Source organism: Scaptodrosophila lebanonensis, unplaced genomic scaffold (assembly GCF_003285725.1).
Source record: "Scaptodrosophila lebanonensis strain 11010-0011.00,11010-0021.00 unplaced genomic scaffold, SlebRS2 tig00000113-arrow-arrow-pilon, whole genome shotgun sequence".
NCBI lineage: Eukaryota > Metazoa > Arthropoda > Insecta > Diptera > Drosophilidae > Scaptodrosophila > Scaptodrosophila lebanonensis.
The window spans coordinates 2,037,251-2,057,580 of NW_022060575.1; the positions used below are offsets into that span (position 1 = coordinate 2,037,251).

The 20,330-nt window shown below is 37.2% G+C and overlaps 1 protein-coding gene across 2 annotated transcripts in view; it reads right to left on the reverse strand.

Moving 5' to 3' along the window:
* Window positions 1-20,330, reverse strand: part of LOC115628283 (homeodomain-interacting protein kinase 2) — a 48,155-nt gene that overhangs the window by 26,094 nt on the left and 1,731 nt on the right. For both annotated transcript variants that reach the window (XM_030524313.1, XM_030524314.1), the window contains exon 2: window positions 14,583-15,605. In XM_030524313.1, coding sequence (XP_030380173.1) covers window positions 14,583-15,045 — 463 coding nt within the window. In that variant the 5' untranslated portion in view covers window positions 15,046-15,605. The remainder of the gene's footprint in view (window positions 1-14,582; window positions 15,606-20,330) is intronic.

The window sequence follows — 20,330 nt, forward strand, 5'->3', positions numbered from 1 at the left end:
ATTATTCGTAGCTATTCAGGTTTTACACATTTCGAAAATAAACGGAACGCTTGCCAACGACAATTTTGTAACGCGCGATTTAATGTTGAAAGACTTGGACGTTTTTCAGATTCATAAATATATGTCTAAGTACTTTTATTTACGCACATTTATAAACACAAAGACCAGAGGAAATGCAATTTGAATGCAATTTCTTAGTGCTTTAATAAAAGCGACTAGAAAATTCATTGTAAAACTAACCAGGCAGTCCTGAAATCATCAGAAAGGTTGGCAATTAGCATAGATGTCTAACAGATCTATTCCACCAGCAAAGACAGCAAATGGGTGGCCAAACAATATAGTACATATACATATCTCTTATGTACATACAAATGTTACAACGGCAAACATCATTTTAAAATTGGATTCAGTTATATTCGAAGCGTGATGAGTATGGAAGATATTATTTATAGTAGAAGTGCAGAAATTAAGCTCTATAGCATAGTGATTTAATATACGAGTAAAAGTGGTTTGTAGATCATGAATCATTAACATTTAAACTTTAAAAAGTATTCTATTTAATTCTATTTTTAGAATATATTGCTCTGTTTTTTCTTCAAGGAAAATAAATAAAACTTCAACTTAATTTCCGACTTTAAATAGTATGTATAATAACAAATGCGTCAATGCCAATTTTTGTTTTGTAAAAAATGTGTTTTTTATTAAAAAAAGGCACTTTATTTATGTTGTACTGAAGCAGAACTCAAAACAAAGCTTAAAAGAAAAATAGCTTCAAAGTCCGAAACAGACAATCATCGAAATAACCTTCAGCCAAATATTGATAAATGAAATAAAAATTTCCGCATATTGCAAAGAAACAGAACTCCTACAACAACACAAAGCTTTTGAAATGAGTTCAAAAACATGGTAAAGAAAATATTTAGGCAAATTCCTATACGGTATACATAACCAGGTTTGTTTCTTGCTTTGTTTAAAACATATTGCGTCTTTTAGCAAAAACGAAAACAATAATTAGCAACAATAGTCACGATTAGTAATCAAAACAAAAAGCGTTTTTAATAATGCACAGCATATTATATACTCTTATTTATATTAATGTAATATTTATTTATATAAATTTAGAAACAGTTGTCTATAAATAAAATAAATAAAAAAACTGCCTGTAAAAGTATTCCAAAAATTTTCACATAAAACTGTGTTAGGTTGCTATTTATTTCCATCGTATGTATGACAAGAATTTAGTACACTTTCTTTCACATAGAAAATTCCCTCATTTGGGGCATGAATTTTTCAAAACCTTCTTAGTGCTCACCTACTTGTAGCTTCCTAGCTCAATTGCTGATCATTAATCCGGCAACCAGGACAAACTGCTACATATATAGAATAGTTAAAGACACTGCATTTCATTTTTTTGTTACCAATAACTTAAAACTCGATGGCTATAAGCTCGATAGCTATAAACTATTCATTAAACTGTTCAAAACTATAAAAAGGACGTGTGTTGCCCTCTTTACGCTACGTATGCTAGCATCTGAAGAAATTTGTAGTACTCTTCCCATTGTAAGGGTACACCAAATATAGTTAAAAACTAGTTTCGGTTTGCGCTAGCAACGACGTCCAGTTGATTAATGCAGCGCGCAATAATGGCAAAAACAACAACTATAATAACAACAATAGCAAACATTAGTCATCGGCGCGATGTGGGCATTGACTGTAGCGCACACCTGTAGAAAGCGAAGCGCTGCCATATAATAAAATTACTTACATTTTTACATACAGACACGCATGAGCATACATATATACGTGTACATATGTGTATGCAGATGTATAAGTAGTTAGGAATGTATTCATGTATCGGATGGATGTACATACATACACACATTTATTTATGAACTCGTATATGTGTAATTGCGAGCCAACAAATGCGCATGAGAGATACGACAAGTGACCAGCCGGCGCATACTTATTACAACTACAATAACAAATAATTTACCGTTTGATTAAACTTATCAGCGAGCAGAGCCACACAGCACAGGTGCAAATTTAAAGAGTTTTTCCAACTAAAGCCGGATGGACAGGCAGCTTAACGAACAACGAAAATAATATATGTAGGTCCAAAAATTAAATTGTTGAACAAAGCTACGGGCTCCAAATGCAAGCGGACCCAAAAACGAAGAGAGAGGTGAAGCCAAAGGGATACATATATCGGTGTATTTCAGTAAACAGCTGACAGCAAATCAAAAATTTATAAATAATTAAATATTTATCCTGAAGAATGAATGTCTACTATATGCCCCACAAATTCACATTGCCACTGACTGAACAGTTAAATTCTTAAGGGCATACATTCTCGGACCCAATCTTGTTGAGCTGTGTACTGACTTAAGCTCAAAATCACAAATACCCAACAGCTTAAAAAAAGGAAGAGTGGGGGATCAAATAAGCGGCTTTAGTCATCCACCTGACAAAATAATGAAGATTTATTGTTCTTATTGTCCGATCGGAACGGGATCAAAACATCGCCTAAGTATCGGGCACTAAGCTAACTATAATTTCTAGTAAGGCATCTGGTCTGACGCAAAAAGTTCGGAAAAGGTGGACTCTTTGTCGCCGTCAAGACATCGCTTGCGAACAATTTGTCGGGTGAGCATTTGGACGTCTTGAATGGCAAGGATTAGACCGGTGCTTTTGCTCCTTGAGCGCGCATGCAAATACTCATTATATACAATGAATGCTTACTTGGGGATTAGAGGGGGCGGGTTTCAGCGTGGTTGGGAGAGACAACTAGCCGTTAAAGGCAAAGGATTGGGTAGAAATAGGAGAGACAGAGGGAGAGATAGGGACGGACGCTTGTTGCGGTTGTTGTTTGTGTGTTCATAGACGTTGCGACTGTCAGTGTCAGTTGGCAGAACTGCGTTGACGTTGACGACTACGACGCCCAGCGGCTTTGCCTTTCAACGCCCGCGCAATTTTCCTCTTGATATGTTGTTGTTGTTGCTGCTGCTGTTGTTGTTGTTGTCACTAGCTGGTTCTCAATTGACTTTCTATAATTGCGTTTAATGTGTTGTGACTCGCAACACAGCACTCGCAATTATACGACTGCGCAACTGAGCTCCCCCCATGCCCCATGCCCCCATGCCCCCACTCCCCACATCACGTTGTACACTGCTTGGGGCCTCATTGGCGTGGGGTCGTTAGGGCGCCGCTTTGCTTGTGTAAATTTGCAAATCTATTTTTAAATGTTTGTTTTTTCCCTTACATTTTTGCATTCGCTTTTTACCCATGTACTCGTATTTGTTGTAGTTGCTGTTATGGTTGTTGTTTTTGTGTTGTGTGCGACATTGTTATTTAATGTCGCTTTCCAATTAGCCACCTTAAGTGGCTTCTATTTCATTTCATTTGTTTCTATTTTAAGTTATTTTCCTCGCTTTTGACTAATTGCGTAAATTCCGATTTTCTCTTGTCCATGCGTTTCAGATAGACGAAGGGATGAGGCGGTAGGTTTGTATCGAATTATTTTCGTTGCCTTGCTTCTGGCTTGTGGCGTCGCTTGATTAAATGATTGATTGATTGACTGATTGATACTAAAGCCCATGACAAGCAGTTACTTTATTTTCAACGTATGTATGTACAAGTATGTAGGGGGGTATGCATTCGCGTTCCGTATGTTTGCAAGTGTTCAGAGCCGACCCACGTATCCATCATATTCTCGGAAAATTATGAAATGTCCGAGCACGCGTTCTGGTTCAAGAGCTGATGTGTATGTGCATGTACACTATATTTTATGTATAAATGTGTTCTTAAAGATGTTCAAGCGAAGGAATTTTTGGCTTTTTTAACACTAACTTTTTCAAGTGCAATAATCTTGTATTTTGTAGCATCAACTTTATTGAAGTCTAAATTTATTTGTAGAATATGAAAATATAGAGAATGCTTTCGGTAGTAATAGATAAACTTTGAGAGTTTGCCCTAATAATTCAAAACGCTTAAATGAAAATGGGCATTTGAGAAATGCTTTGACCTTTGAAAAAAGCGCACATATGAATGTTTTTTTAAGGTACAGTCATCAACAGTGCGCTTGCTGTAGCAGTTTGTTTCGCTCATTGTTTGTTGTTGATGCAGTCGTTGAAATTGTCCATTAACACTTGTTAACCCAATTTAAATTCAATTTCCATAGACATCAGGCGGGGCGACCAAACGCATATGACGTACATACATACATACATACACACCACACAGTATAAAAAGCAAAGCAAGGCCCTGCATTGTCGCACTCCCATGCTTACACACACACACTCAGGCCAATACACACAGACCCATGCAAAGTGACAGGCAGCTGTTACGTGCTACTACAGTAACAACAACAACAACAACAAGAACGACAACGACAATAAAACAAGTGACGCAGACGCAGTCACCGTTGCCGCTGCTGCTGCCGCCGCGTCAACAACAATGGCAACAACACTTCAAGGTTTACCGCTCTGGTGTGCGATAGAGACAGAGCACAAGCGCAGAAGTTGCCGCAGTGCGAAAGAGATGGAGAGCTTGCCACAAAAAGCTTAAATTATGTTGCGAATTTTCCCTTGCTGCTTCTTAATGCGTTTTTTCTTGCCATTTTTGTTTTTTGTTTTCTTGTTGTTGCGTTTCGATTATAAATTTTACTTGACCTCCATTTGGCCATAAGATATGGTCGCCCTGTGGAAGCCAATGGAAGATGCGGTGCGGAGCGATGCTTTGGCTTCGGTCGGCTGGACTCAATTGAAACTCAATTAAAGTTCGACATAAAAAAAGCTAACAAAAATTTGTATGTATCCCAAAACGAGTTCTGAGCAAACTGGTCCGATTCGACAATGATGACGATCTTCATTAATATAAGCTGAAATCAATGTACTCAGCAGCAACAAAATAACAACAACTATAACATAAAAAAAAAACATTGACAAATGCTTCGGTTTGCTGTGCATTTGAAAGACACGTTTTTGAAAGTTATCAGCCATGAACTGTTCTTCATCGATTGCAAATGCATTTGCAATAAGAACAGCAGAAACATTAAAAAAATGTTGATAGAGATGATATTGATTAGAAAAGTACAAACCCAAATCAATTATTAATGCATGTAAAAGCGCTCTTCTATATATTAATTACCAATCTATTAACGGCACGTGTTCTTTTGCTCACCTGTAACGACAAAGAAGACAAAATTTGTATAATTAGTATGTTGGTATTAAAAGATCATCTTAACATAATTGAGTTTTTGAACCATACAACATTAACCGACACACCTAGTTTTGGAAATTATTATTTACACGGCCATAGTGCTCCTGACATTACACTCACAGTCACCATGACACTAATTTCACGGTAATACCCATCGCTTTATGCGTTACTTTTTAATTAACAACTTAATCGGTATGGTCAGGGTGTTATTGGCTATCTATGTATTAGACTGTTCATTTTAGAAATACCCTCCAGATTCAGCCATTCAATTAAAGGGAAATTTATTTTTTTAAGACCCCTATTCTGAATGATAATATTACCTTTGCTAAAATGATATACATACTACTCGTAAATATATATTGGATTTAAATATATGCTATTAAGTTAGATTATAGTTGTAGTTAGATGAACTGTATTTTCCATATTTCCGAGTTAAATATCTGATAAATATATACGCCGTACCCGACTCTCTCTCACCCTCTTTCTCTCTCTTTACAACAGTAAACTAAAATAAACCAATCATTTCTATTTCAACTGTATAACATAAACAAACAAGATAGAATGGAATAATAATATGTTAGAATCGCAGAAGCAAAAAGAAGAAGAAGCGGACGTAATACTGGAGAAAAAAATTCGCTAATACCTATTATTAATTATTATTAATATTAGCTTAAGAATTAAAGACAGTATTGACGAAATTCTGTAGCGAGAAAAGGAGGGGGAATATCAAAAAATTAAATAAATTCGCTTTGCTTGGGGGGACGGACAAATATGGCAATACGATTTTTCTCGTCATCCCGATTTTTCCTGTTTCATACTTTGCACAAGCTTAATGTACCCTTTTTACCCAAAGGACGAATTTTGAAGTTATTATTCCTGTGGAAACCATAAAACATAGAATTCGATAAAAAATGTTAGATAGTGGTGTGGCGTAATAACAAATTTAGTAATAGCAAATTCGATTATTATAGTAGTTATAGTAGTCTTGATTTTTGCACCGACCAGTCCTAAGGGTGTGGATAATGCAAAATACATACCAAAATTTGTATCCCTAGCTGTAATGGCTCAAAAGTTATTGGTGTTAGTCCTATTGGACAGACCGGTCCTTATATGTATGTACCTACAATAACGCCTCTTGCTGACTGTAACATAATTATATTTAGCGTTTATACTTTCACCCTTCGGATACAGGAAAGTAAATTAATAGGCGAGGGGATTCGAATCCGAGGGGAATCCGGGCGTTTCTAATTAAAATATTCTTACTTGCTTCACATCATATTTGTTCAGCTAAATGCATTCTGCTCAACAGGCTGCCATCATTCAATTAACTTAACGATGTTTCAAAAATAATTGCAAAAAGGGGAACAATTTTTTGCATGACTGGCTGGCTATAATTTGCGCACTCTTTCTCAACTGCCACCCACTTTTCTCCCTCACTGTGTAACCCAGCAATTGAAATGCATGTTTGTTGATGTAATAAACATGAAACATACAAACAAAGATGTGAGCGGGAGAATTTGTCTATTTTCATATCTGGGAAACAAAAAAGACTCATGTGAAAAAGTCAGACAGCTGCTGGTACTTACAAATCTATTTTATTTTTAGGACAATAAATGCTATACCTACAGAATATGCAGAAACGCTACCTGATAAACAAGTATCCATTTTGCTATTGTTATCCGACTGAACACCTGCACATCAGCAATCAATATGTATAGTATGTACTACTTGTCAATAGAATCAAGCTCTCTCTACCTTCTACCTTGGTTATTGGTGACAAAATATAGCAACATATTTGTCAATTGAAATGGAAGGTAATCGACATCATTTCATGCCAATCGATTCTTCTTCTGCTTTTTATTGATATTGAATTTGTTTCCCTTTTGAGTAGAAGTTTTCTTTTCCCAAGCTATTTCTTAATTGGTAAACCTTACTCAAGTATTTACAATACAAATATAGACAATTTGTTGCTTATTGTTGTGCCCTTAGACCGTACTACCTGTACCACTGAGTTGAAAAGTAATCGCTTCAGACATAGCTTTTGTTTAAGCGCAAGTATTTTCGGCGGAAACTTTCAAATCGTATGCTACAGCTTCACCTTTCAATAGAGGCTATAACGTTTTGTAGCTATTTGTTTTCGTCTGAGAACAAAGCGTTTGGGCTTTTTGCTCAGCTTGGTAAGTAAGAAGAAATGTTCCTGAATTAAATATTTCATACTTGTATCCAGGGAATCAAGTTATGTCCACTATTGATCGATCAGTTAACGTTCCTATTTGTTTCCGATTGTTTTATTTTCTTTTGGATTTTATTGCCATTCCTGCGCATACAAACCCGTCCATCTACTTTTCCACAAATATCGATTGCTGACCACTGGCCAGTTGCAAGTGTTCAGTTCAATTATTTATGTGCAAGTCGTAGGCTTTTAGCTTCTCCAATTAGCCCGACCCGAGTTGTAGGCCCATGTGTATGGTACAATGGGTCGGTCATCGCTATCAAAGCGGCATTGTCTCTGAATTTCGTTAGCTACTTTATGCGTGCCAGCATTGTCGTTTTTGGAACCAGCGTGAGGCCGACAGAGGAACGGGCTTTTTGTTTCTGCTTTTGACTTTGGGCCTCACGCTGGAATTTCATAGTCGTGTGCACTTTAAACTCACTACGTGACGTCTTGCATGAAAATTTAATTTTCATTTTGTTTTTTACACATGTATTTCATTTCAATTTTTATTTTCGGCTTAATTTACATGCCGTTCTCTGAGTATATATCGGTATATAATCACGCCTTTTGGGCACACACACACACATTTGTACATGCATATGTGTGTCTATATACCATTCAGCCTACATATGTATTTACAGACATAGGCGACGAGTAAATATGAGCAACAAAAATAACTTTTGTCATTGGGCAAACGTCTGCAAAGTCAAGTTGTTGCTTGGACAGTCTTTTTGTTGCCACTCAACGCTGTTGCCCTCGGTTGGGCATCGAAAATCATTTTGTACCAAATTGAACTCGCTGCTGACAGCAGCAGCGTCAACGTCGGCCCCAGCAGCAGCGCCACAGCGCAGCGGGCGGAACTAGAGGAAAACTGCTGTGATTGACGTGCGAGCTTTTTCTGGGTCTGCCGCTAGCCTTAGCACGAAAAGGTTGTGCGTGGGCCGCCATCTACGTCGTCTTTGAAAAATCCGAGAAATTTGGATACGTCAACTCTTCGAAATATCCATTGTCTAGCTAAATTCAATCATCAAACATTGGATAAATACTTATTACATTCATTGTCTGCCAGACAGTTAAAATAAATACTATCTCTGAGGAACACGATTGAAACTCGTGTAAAATGAAGAAAGTTTGTCCAACTAAGAATAGAAAAACTGAGCCGAAATGAAGAAACCCAAATACCACATCCAAAAAAGTTGCATTTAATTGGCTTAGGTAAACACAATATTTATAAAACAATATTTGCATTTAAACTACATCGAACTTTTCTTTCCTCACAGATTTTAAAAACTTCTTTGTATTGGCTTCGGAAACTCAAATCATATTGGCTTGATACAAATTTCTTTTGAAATTAAAATTTTAAGAACTTAGAGAAAAAAAAGTTGATAAGTGTTAACTATTTATCTAAGGATAACATTGCATTTCAAGTTCTTGAGTCTTGTTGAGATACACTTTACAATTTTTAATAATTCTTTTACAATTTTATTTATAATAATAATAATTATAGGAACAATAATCTTTTATCCTCCTACTAAGAGATAATAATAGAATAGATAATAAACGGAACAGCATATTATTAGTGGAAATTATTGATGAAATGATTGTATTATCTTAGAATTCTTGTATGTACTTTACAGAGTCTTCGGGATGCCATTCGTTACCCAGACCAAATACCTTTGCCGTGACACAAAGAAACACGTCCACAGACGACGCTACACAGTAGCCGCTGCTAAGATTGAAATGCGGTGGCCAAGAGAATAGCCGGAGGGAGTGCCGGCACGGTACGTGGCAGCCATTGCTGCTGTATCGCATAACCGGCACACGACGAGAACCAGAACTAAAAGAAACAGGCCAGTCGAGACAGCAGCACCAACAACGACTTTGAAGGCAACGTTGCAGCGTCAAAGTGAAAGATTCTCGTTTTTATCAAATTTTTTTTTCGTTTCTGCTACTGCTGATGATGAAAACTGTAAAAAGGCATTGGCAAAGTTATGGGACAAGCCTTAAGAGGCATAGTAAGTACACCATATAGCATGTCAGCCGGTTATGCCGACATATTTATGCGTGTATATGTATCTATGTGCGTGTATCTGGTTTATGCTCGGGTGAAATTGCGACACCTACACAGATTGGCTGGCTGGGTGGGGTCGCCTTTATTGCTGTTGCTGCTGCCTGCTCCATAGCCAGACTGACTCCTTTCACCCACACACAGCCAGCTACAAGACACCGTGTCTCATTTCAATATTTATGCCATGCGCCCATTTGTCGAGAATGGGAAGAAGAAAGCAGCCGCTGCTAGGCTGCAACATTGGTCAGAGAGGGCAACGCGCACAATGCAACTCCGCATTATTTGTTGAAATTTCTTTTCTTATATTCAAGATTTATGGGTGAAAGTACAAAATGGAAGCAGCCACCGGGTTGATGGTTGCCGCGCTCGATCCATAATCGCCGCACTCAACAGGAAGTCGCAGCGACCGCAACAACGTAACGATTTTGGCACTAAAATATGGTCACGCACGTGGAACTAAGCGGGCCAACTATACTATATACTCGTACATACATACATTTATACATATTAATGTTTTGGATGGGGATCAGTTTATTTTTTGGCGTATATATTCCGAACAAATGTCACATCTAATTGGAACTTGTTGCAGTAGGACTAAATAGTTTTTTGAGCTTCTATTTATTTTGAAAACTCATTATTCTCTATGTTCAGTATTACGTTTCATTTGATTGATTGATTATTAAAAATTCAATTCATAAAAGAGATAGGTACTTGATAAGGTCGACTTCTGAAATGTAATTCAGTATGCAGTATGTATGCACTATGTAGATGGTACGATGAATGTAGCAGATATTTTGACTATGAGAGAAACTTTAAAATATGAAATGTTCAAACACAATTTAAAAAAAATGTTGTATGGTTAAATGTTCAAATATTTACACCTATTAAGTGATATTTTGCTATCATTTTATATATCTGTACATATATCAGGGGCAATATCAGGGGGATTTGTTGAAAACGAAACTCTGGAATTTCAATTTGACAATAATTTGGTCGCTTTCCTTAACCAAGAAAATTGGGGATTCTAGAACAGGTGTGAATATTGTGGATATTTAGGAACATATTTTTATCGCATTTTGGTAAAAAGATACGGCTTTTTTTAAGAGGTGACGGAATTTTTTCGCCTTTAAAATAGTTATATATGTACATACACAATTTCGAGAGAAAAGTTTTCTGAGTTGCATGCTTATGAGAAGATATACAATTTTTGTGTGGGCCCTGGGACAGCCTAATTAATTTCCAGTTTAGTGAATCTAAAAAGGAATGACACATCATTATTACTTCGTTTCTAATAACGACTAAATTAAAATAATTGGACATTGTCTTTATGGAGATCGTTTTAGCAAAGCATTTTAAAAATCAAAAAAAAAAGACAGTAACGTCACTGCTGGCTAACAAGAAATACAGACTTCATGGAAAATACAAAATTTTCCTTAATCGAAGTTAAATCATTATATTCTTGATTGCTTAAGTTGATGAAAAGTTCCATTTCGGACTCACTGTACGAACTTAAGAGAAGCAAAACAAAATTATGAAAACTTCTTTCCGTCTGATTAAGTTTGATTGGCTTACTATAAAATGAAAAACCCAAATGTCGGTAAAAAAAATATATTTTTTATAAAAACATGTACGTTCATTTTTTTTACTGAAGAGTCTAAACTTTAGACTCTAAAGGTATTAACAGAAAAAGTTTTCTTTAATGGTGCTCTCCATTTAAACCCAAAAAATGTTAGTTATAAACAAAACATATATACGAACATGTACGTGTGTATAGAAACAAAAAAAGGTTCCAGTACCGCAGCAACTACAACAAATACAAGCATTATTTTTAAGTCGCAATAACTGGAATAAATGAAATGGGAAAAATACTAAATTATATTTGAGTTGAAAGCAATTGGAAGAGGATTTCGGTGGGGCTGTTTAGCGAACGCCTGAAAAATGAATGAGAAACAAGACAAACTGCCAGAAGGTGCGCGAAGGGTGGTATACATATACAGAGATAGCCCCATTGTGGTGAAACAAGTCAAGAAGAAAAGACCGGAGAAATGCGTGAATGTGTGTGTGCGGGTGCGTCTCAGATATCAAGCAATAACTCATAATAATAAAAGCGAAAACAAGATGGCAAAATAACGAAATAAAGCGAAGGGAAAAACAACAAAATTCGACTGATATCAAAACGAGGCGCAAAAGCGCAGAACATGAGAACACTAAAAAACATCAACAAACACAGCCAGCGTCTGCAGAGACGGAGAGAGAGGCAGCGACGGCGGCAGCGAATCCAGACGCAGACTGTTCAAGGCGCCCCTACCAGAGCACACAAGCTACGAAGAGCAACTGGAGGGAAAGGGGGTGCAAACATGTTTGAGCATGTCGCACAAAGGAAATTGAAAAATGCAAAAAGTACAGACTTAAGACAGCGGGCCACAAAAAAACGGGCAGGGAGAGAGTAGAGAGAGCGGGCGCGCCTACTGCACGAGCGAATATATGTACATATGTATATACATACATATGTGGAAGAAAGAGCGGCTTGGGGCTAGGCATGTGTTGACTCGGCGACTGTTTGCTTGGGCGGCATTTGACAAAGTCGTCGCCACTGCAGCGAATTTAATTTAAACAACAACATGAAACAACAGAAATAGCAAAAGAAAATGTTGCCAAAGCTGCTCCACAGCTGCCCGAACAACTTTCAACAATTATGTATGTATGTTTGTGGTATTGCTCTGAATTTTGTTTACTCTGGTGTTGCTGCCGAATGTTGTCCTTGTTGTTAATTTTAACACACACGTGTATGTACATACGTACATACAAGTACATAGACATACATACATATGTGTTTTATTCGTGGCTTTTATTGTGATTATCAATAAAAAAAATGCCAGGCGTGATAAGCAACAATAACAGCGCGACAACAAAAACAACCAGCCCCAGCGACAGCAACAATCGTTTTCTTCATTATCTTCTATTTACTTTTATACTATTCATATGTACATACATTTATTGTATATATATGTACATACATATATGAACATACATGATTTAATGTAAAGAGCACTAGAAAATGGAAACATTCATTAAGTGCCTCAACTACGTTTACGTTTGTACTATGTACATATGTACTGCATTGCAAAGCATTATAATGTCGGAAAAAGACAAAAACCATATCTTAAAGCCATAAATGAGACCACAACAATTTCTAGAATTTTTAAGCCACAAAGCATTAAACATAATCTCAATGAAAAGTAAAGAATGCGCATTCTATGGTAAGGTAGGCATAAGTATATAAAGCATATTTTCCAGAACGAAGAAACAGCTCACGAAACAAGAAAATATATTTAAAAAATACAAGAAGCTTACTAAAACAATCTTTCTAAAGTACACATTGGTCCTATAGCAGCTGTATGATTTGGTAGTATAATATTATTGTAGAAACAAATTTTTGCAATATCCAAATTGGTTTCGTTATCTTCTTGAACAAATAAGTTGTTCGTTTCATAATGTACCTGTGGCCGCTCTACATTATAGGAGTCCGATTCAGGTATGTATGTGTACGGTTATATCAATTCGTTTCGCCGTACTGGACTGAAGCGGTATTCCCTTAGCAACAACATTTTCTTACTCCGTGGTCCTGGGCCGCGAAGCCTAGGGCTAAGCTTTAAAGTTTCAAGGCGATAGCTCTAAAACTGTGAAACTCCTCGCACTTCTGATAAAACCGACTGTCGGACGATTTAAAATCGTAACGTTCTTATATATTATAAAACCATCAGCTTCTGGGAGTTACCAAAATAAAACACAGCAAAAGACATACATATGCCCTTGTACTGTTCAATGAATAGATTTAAAACGCTGTGAAACATGTGCTAGAAAATGTTTCGAGTCTCCTTGCATAAATCAATGAAATTTTCATGCTAGGTGGGGAACTAAATATCGGTTCGAATTTTTCGACAAAGAGTAGCACGGAGGTAGAAAATATTAAACCTTTTTGTTCTAATCAAAGGTTTTGGTGAGGACTTTTACAGTACAGTACGCACTTCAACAAAATACTTCAAGAACATACCACAAATATACCCAACCTTTTGTTTTTCTATATCGGTTTAAACAAATGAGGGGATGGTAGGAATCAAATACTAAGTGCTATCATTTTCATTTTGAACAATTTGTTCATCATAATACAACACATATATGAATGAATGAACTTAGCGGATTTAAATAAAAAATCTTTGTAAGGCTAAAAACTTTTTACGAGAAACAAGACTGAGGCGAATGTGGTAGTTACCAAAAATTAAACTCACGCGTAGCAATTGAGTAACTAAAATGAGTTCTTGATTTTTCAAACTATTTACTGTCTTCACTACACTGTATCCACGTTTAAAAATTTTTGAATCAGAAGGAACGAGCCAAATATAATATAAAAGAACCTCTGCAAAATTTGATTAAATCGTTCACGAAATAAAATTACGATCATTGATCAAGTTGAATTGTTCAGAATTGAAAAGAGCAAGCGAATAAAATGAAGAAGTGAATAAAAAGATACTTTTCATTAAGATGTCAGAAAATAACAAACTCACTACTATGCCAAGATATATGTACCTATTCTAAATCCGTTATCGGTTAGCTCATTTTTAATTCCATATCTGTACTTAAGGTTACTTCAATATTTGTATTTAAATATAGAATATAAATATAGAGCCCCCTATCGGTCAAATTTATCCGAACTTTTAAAAGTCCTTTAAAAATCATTTGAATTTAGTTGTTTCTTAGAATTGTCGGTCCGATCATCATACTTGAACTTTACACGTATATACAAGTATTCCAAAAGTGGAAATATAAAATGAAATTACGAATTAAGTGTTGGTTGTTAAATGGAATTAAACTAAGAAGGTGATCCAATTTCTCTGCAAATAATGTGACTGTATTCTAAAAGGTACATATGTATGTTTGGTATTTTCTGTACAGCAGCGGTTCGACAAACTATATTACGAATCAAAATTAGTTGCAGAAATCCCGCTAATACAACAAATACATTTGTATTTAAAACCAAATCGTCATATAATTGGGGCGCATTTATTTAAAATGCCGACTCACCTGTATCGCGCTTTCGCTTGCTGCTCACTGCCGGCTTGACTGAGGACAGATCCTGTGACTGCTGCTGGTGTTGCTGGGTCTGCTGCTTGTTGGAGGAGTAGCCGTAGCGGACAACGTTGCGCTGACGCGGCTGCGTATCTGCCGGTTCTACGTGTAGAATCGAGGCACCCGACTTGTGGTCGATTTGGCTATTTATGATCGCCTGTTGCAGCTCTCGATCTGTGGGCTTTATATCATGGACTGTTGCATAGACGCCGTGAGTTGAGTCCACGAAATCGATATTTGCAAATCGTTGTTGTTGTTGCTGCTGCTGCTGCTGCTGCTGCTCGATCTTTTCGTGCTGCTGCTGGTGTTGGAAATGGGCGCGATCGCGCTCGAGTTCGCGTTGCTCGCTCGCGGAAATGAAGGAGCGACCGGCGTAGTCGACGACGAAATCGGACGCGTGCAGATGCGACGTTTTCATTTGTGTTCGTTGGCCCGGTGCATGCAGTATTTTCGGTGCTCAGTTCTCTACAATAATCTCGGTTCCGTATCTCTGGGTCGTCTCTCTAGCTGCTGTTGCTGCTTCTGCTGCTGGCGACGCTGCAGTGGCTCCAATTGTTGCTGCTGTGCTGCGTTGTAGCAATTCGTTGCATTTATGTGACGCAACCTTGTCGTAACGGTTGTAGTTGGCGTTGGCTTCTTGCCGTTATTGTTGATGTTGTTGCTGCCTTGAGATGTACTCGACGGCATTCGTGGATTCAAATTTAAATTGGATTCGATTTGAATTATACTGCAAGCGTTGTTCTTCTTGCTCTTGTTGTAGTTTCTTACATTTATTTTGTACAATTTCGCTGCAATTTTAACTGTCACATTGAAATTAGCATCGAGTTAAAATTGTTTCGCGTGTTTTCTCTGGCAATCTTGACGAATATTTATTTCTATTCAATGAATTACTCCTTTTTTAATTTAAAGTAAAATTGATGCGAAGAATATTTACAATTACTTTTACAATTACAATTCATACCAAATTAAAAAGAGAATCTGTAATGAGAAAATGAAGAAACAATGAAATCAATAATCAATATCATTTTATAAATGAATATTATGTCTAACATTTTATACACAACTTTTTCAATTTTAAAATACATTTCTAATTTACACATAAAATACACGCAAATCACCAAATGTTTCTAACTAGGAGGGGACCTAAAAGCAACTGTAATGAAAGCCAGGAAGAATGAAGCGAATGCCACGCTATATTGAAATTCAAAGTTCACTTTGCAAGAGATTAGAAAAGGGTTAACAAATATCGTTGGATTAATAAAGACATCTGATAAAAATAACTACGAAAAGCGCTGAACGCCTTTAGTTTCAACAAAACATAGCCCCGATTATTTCAAGAAATGGCAGATTACAACAAATCCCCTAATACACCAATCGAGAACGTTTAAATTTATAACAAATTGTCGACCGGTCAACTCTTCAATAATTATGTAGATTTATTCAATCAAAGTCCCGATCATCTCAGGTCAGCTGTACAAGATACAATAATACTATGCTCGTTCCAATTTGTTTATAAAAATTTTCCACCAGACAACTTATTTGCACGACGGAATTAGACGAGCAGGCGACAAAGCAATTTGGGGGGCTTTTTATTCATTTATATTTAGATTAGTGGTAAATTCGGAAAGGGCGGGGACTAGGGGTCAGGAAATACGCACGCAAACTATAAAAACATTCCCAGCAAAATAAATAAAACAACACATAAAAAAGAAACTTTGAAAATGAGCATGGAAGGAAGGCTAAATAATAACATAGCAGAAAAATAATAACCGACACGAAACTACATAGTTATATACTTGTAGATATATCGAAGTTCTAATACCCTTTTCAATTTTTTATTTCAATTGATATTGTCTTTTGTTATTGTATATATAAGTATTGGAATAAACAATTTCTTGTCAAGTTGGTCAATTTTGTCAATCTGAAGCATAGCTTTATTTCAAAAATGAAGGCGAAACATCTTTTTCGAATCAATCGTTTTTGTAACAGCTCTCGAGAGAAAGTAAAAGATCGATCAGGGGAATCTTTAATCAATTGTTCAGTTGTTGTTGAATGCCTAGTCTTTCTGAAATCATATGTATGTACATATATAGTTGAATAACATCTGCTTCAAGCATTCGACCAACTTCATAGTCCAGGGTATGCAAATGGGTGCCGAAAAGCAAAAACCCAAAATTATTATGGACAGGCTGGCATTATAACAATAATGGCAGCAATAGCCGCGACTTCGAAAACAACATTTTGTAGATTACGCACTTAGGTAAGCACACACACACAGACACACATACAAAAACACACACACGCACATACAAAGTTTTTATCTACGCATTTATAAAAATAACAAAGTTCTTGAAAATTAAAGTCTGTGCTTTTATTTTGCTGTTTTGGTTTATTTTTGTTTTGCCAAATTTTGGCCAATTGCGAGCGACGGCAACTTTCGTTTCGACTGTGTGTGTGTGTGTGTGTGTGTGTGTGTGTGAGTATAGATTGTTTTGGTCAAAAACAAAATTAAGAGTCTGTTGTTTTTTTCTTTATTGCTGGGTGTGTTGGGAGGGTGCAGTTAGAAGAAGAGAGCAGACGCAAATAACAAATAATGAATGTGTGGAGAGAAGCACAAAAACAAAACTTAAAGCAAACAAAAAGCCGGTTCTCTGCTTGTTTTGAAGAATCACACAAACACACGCATCTTAGTACATATACACGGAGAAATATGTTGTTATTGTTGTAATGTTGCAAGTTGCCGATGAGAAGCAGCGCTGTCGCCGCTTCCGCCAGCTGCTGTTGGAGACGTCGTCGCCTGCTTGCCCCGAAACTTGTGCGAGGCTTTCGAGCTCACACACACACACACACACACACACACACAACATACGCGCACACACACCGAGAAATGCTAAACTGTTCAGAGCGTCGCTGCTGCTTCAAAGCGACCGGCGGCGGCGGCAGCAGCAGCAGCAGCAGCAACACAGACATCAGCAACAAAAACAATAAAAGCGATAAACGAGTTTTTGTTGCTGCTATTTATTTATTTGTATTTTGCTGTTCGCTTGTTTTTGGGCGAGTCAACGACGACGTCGCGACGTCTCCAAAATTGTCAAAAAATAAAACACGTTAAATATTAATATTAATTTTAGTTGTTGTTGTTGTTTCTGCTGCTGCGTTGTAAATTCAATTTTTATGGCTCACGGAGAAATTGCGACATGTTTTTTTTCTGCTGCTCGTGGCGATGTGGTTGTTGTTGTTTGTTCGTCAGTTGCTCTTTGCCACTTGCCATTTATCATTAGTTAATGTTGAAAATTGTCAAACTTTTTGTGTAACCTCTGTAAGTTACACGCATATGTACACACACACACACACACACAGGCACATACGCACACACATTTAAGTACATCTGTGTGCGAGCCTGCTCAGTACTGTTGGCAGCAATGGTGCGAGTCCTGTTTTTTATGGAAACAAAAAACAGTTTCGTCGACTCTTTTACCGCGCGCAACATCCGCATGCGACGCCCGTTGCTGAGACTCTGAGCGACCTAAGCTGGAACTGCAGGATATGCCGCCTCACGGATTTTGATGAAGCGCCTGCGCCGACTGCCGCAAGCAGAGAGCTAGATTGTTAGACAGAAACAGCACAGAAGGCATAGCAGAAAGAGAGAGGGAGAGAGACAGAGAGAGAGAGAGAGAGAGAGAGAGAGAGAAAGCGAAACAGAGAGTGTCCATTTCCTTGCTTGGTCTAAAATTACGCTCTGCCCGGGGGACTCACGATGAGCGAAATCCTTTGCTTGCGTGGGTGACTCTTCCAGCAGCCCACTCCCCACCGAACAGACCAGGCTTGATTATTTCAATAGACACGTAAGGATTTGCGTAGTTTGCTGCCCGAGTGGATTAGGGCCAGAGGCAGGCGCTGGAGCGGCAAGCTCGGGCATCGCGTCAAAACACACAAACCCACACACCCACACCGACACAACACATCCACTTGCATAGTTTTGTGTTACAAAAGGAACGACGATGAGGCAATAAGTGGGCTGAGGTGGCTGGTTAGATGGGCTGACTTAGTGTCGTGGGCTTTATGGCAGCATCGCCCGCGACTCTAAGCTTGGGTAACTGTGAAACTAGTGTCGTGGCAGACTTAATTACATACGCACCACCAACATTTGCACCACCCACCCACACACACACACACACACATACACGCACCCACACCCGCATACTGCGAATACGTGTATTTTTAGCAACCTAACTAGCACAGCTGTGAGGAGGACTGGTCTGAACAACTTACCAAGAACTATTCTCCTCTTACGAGGAATTTGTTCACATATGGAACCATTATAAGACTCAAAATCATGCGTTGAAAGACAGAGCTTGGGTGAATCGAAAGTGAAATCGGAAATTGTTAAATGCGAAATGTTGCCCTTTGAAAGTTCCATCATATTGGTTCCTTTATCACCGACTTGCACCCAGGTTCATAGCTTTACACACTTTAGACGTAGAACAAAAAAAGAAGAAGAATAAACTCAAGCCATTATGCCTCTCTGATCTATGCGAAGACTACAACAATCTACTAAATTCTTATGAATATCAGCCACCATGTATTTAATCACTGCAGGAGTCGACAGGACTGGATTTTAGTATTACATTAACCTAGTGGTGAATCAATCCATTGGGGGTACTGGTGTTCATAGTTGTGATTTATTTTGTTAAGAAACATTATGCAGCTATTTTTATATGGACTCTTTCGGTTCATAGGTGCTATCTTCGACTTGGAACCTTGCGTTTAAGATGGAAAAATTAATGTAACTAAATAAATACTGAATATCTGTCTGTAGATCCGTCGAGCTGGATCCTATAACTTATTTAATGTCAACGAAGATTCATATTTTTATTCTTAAAAATACAAGACTCACAGAATGATAGCAAATAAAATGGTTAAGTAATATTTGAAGCTGCAATATACTTCTCAGCTATCTTATTCTATGCCTAAGCTATATAGTATATGTACCCTTAATAGCAATAACAGCAAACACCTTGTTACTACATCTCGTACTTTCTATTTTCAATACCAATTACCAACAAATGATGTAACAATCTAATATTAATATCTTAAGAAATAGACGGGAAATTTCAACGCAATTGCTTTAAGATTGTGTAGTCGGAGAAGTAGTTAATAGATATGGACCGGAAAGTGGACATTATGATTTAAAAATTATGAACCAAATCCAATATAATGAAGAGCATACCAAAGTGGTGTATTGAAATTGTTCAGGTATCCACTTGATCAAGAAAAGGCAAAGCTCATAGACATATTGTATTCGCAATAATTTCTAATCATTTCTACCGAAACCGGATAATAATATCATTGGGAAAATACTTGATCTGAGTTTTAAGCAAACAAACATTCATAAATGCATGTTTATTTTCAAATTTGACTCTGTAACTAAGGGCACATATCGCGGCTACAGAATTCGCTCGGCAGTCGTTATACTTATATACATACATATGTACATTTGTATATGCATATGGTCAATCAGTAAACCTAACATATGTTGCTCCAATAAGGTCTGTAGAGTGCAATTTATACGTACATAGAACAATGTGTAATGCGCACGTCCCATAAAGCTCCGTTCCACACGTTTTATATACATACAGACATACATATGTATATTTTTTGCAGTAAATACAGATCTAAAGTTTGAAAACAGCTGTTAGGTTA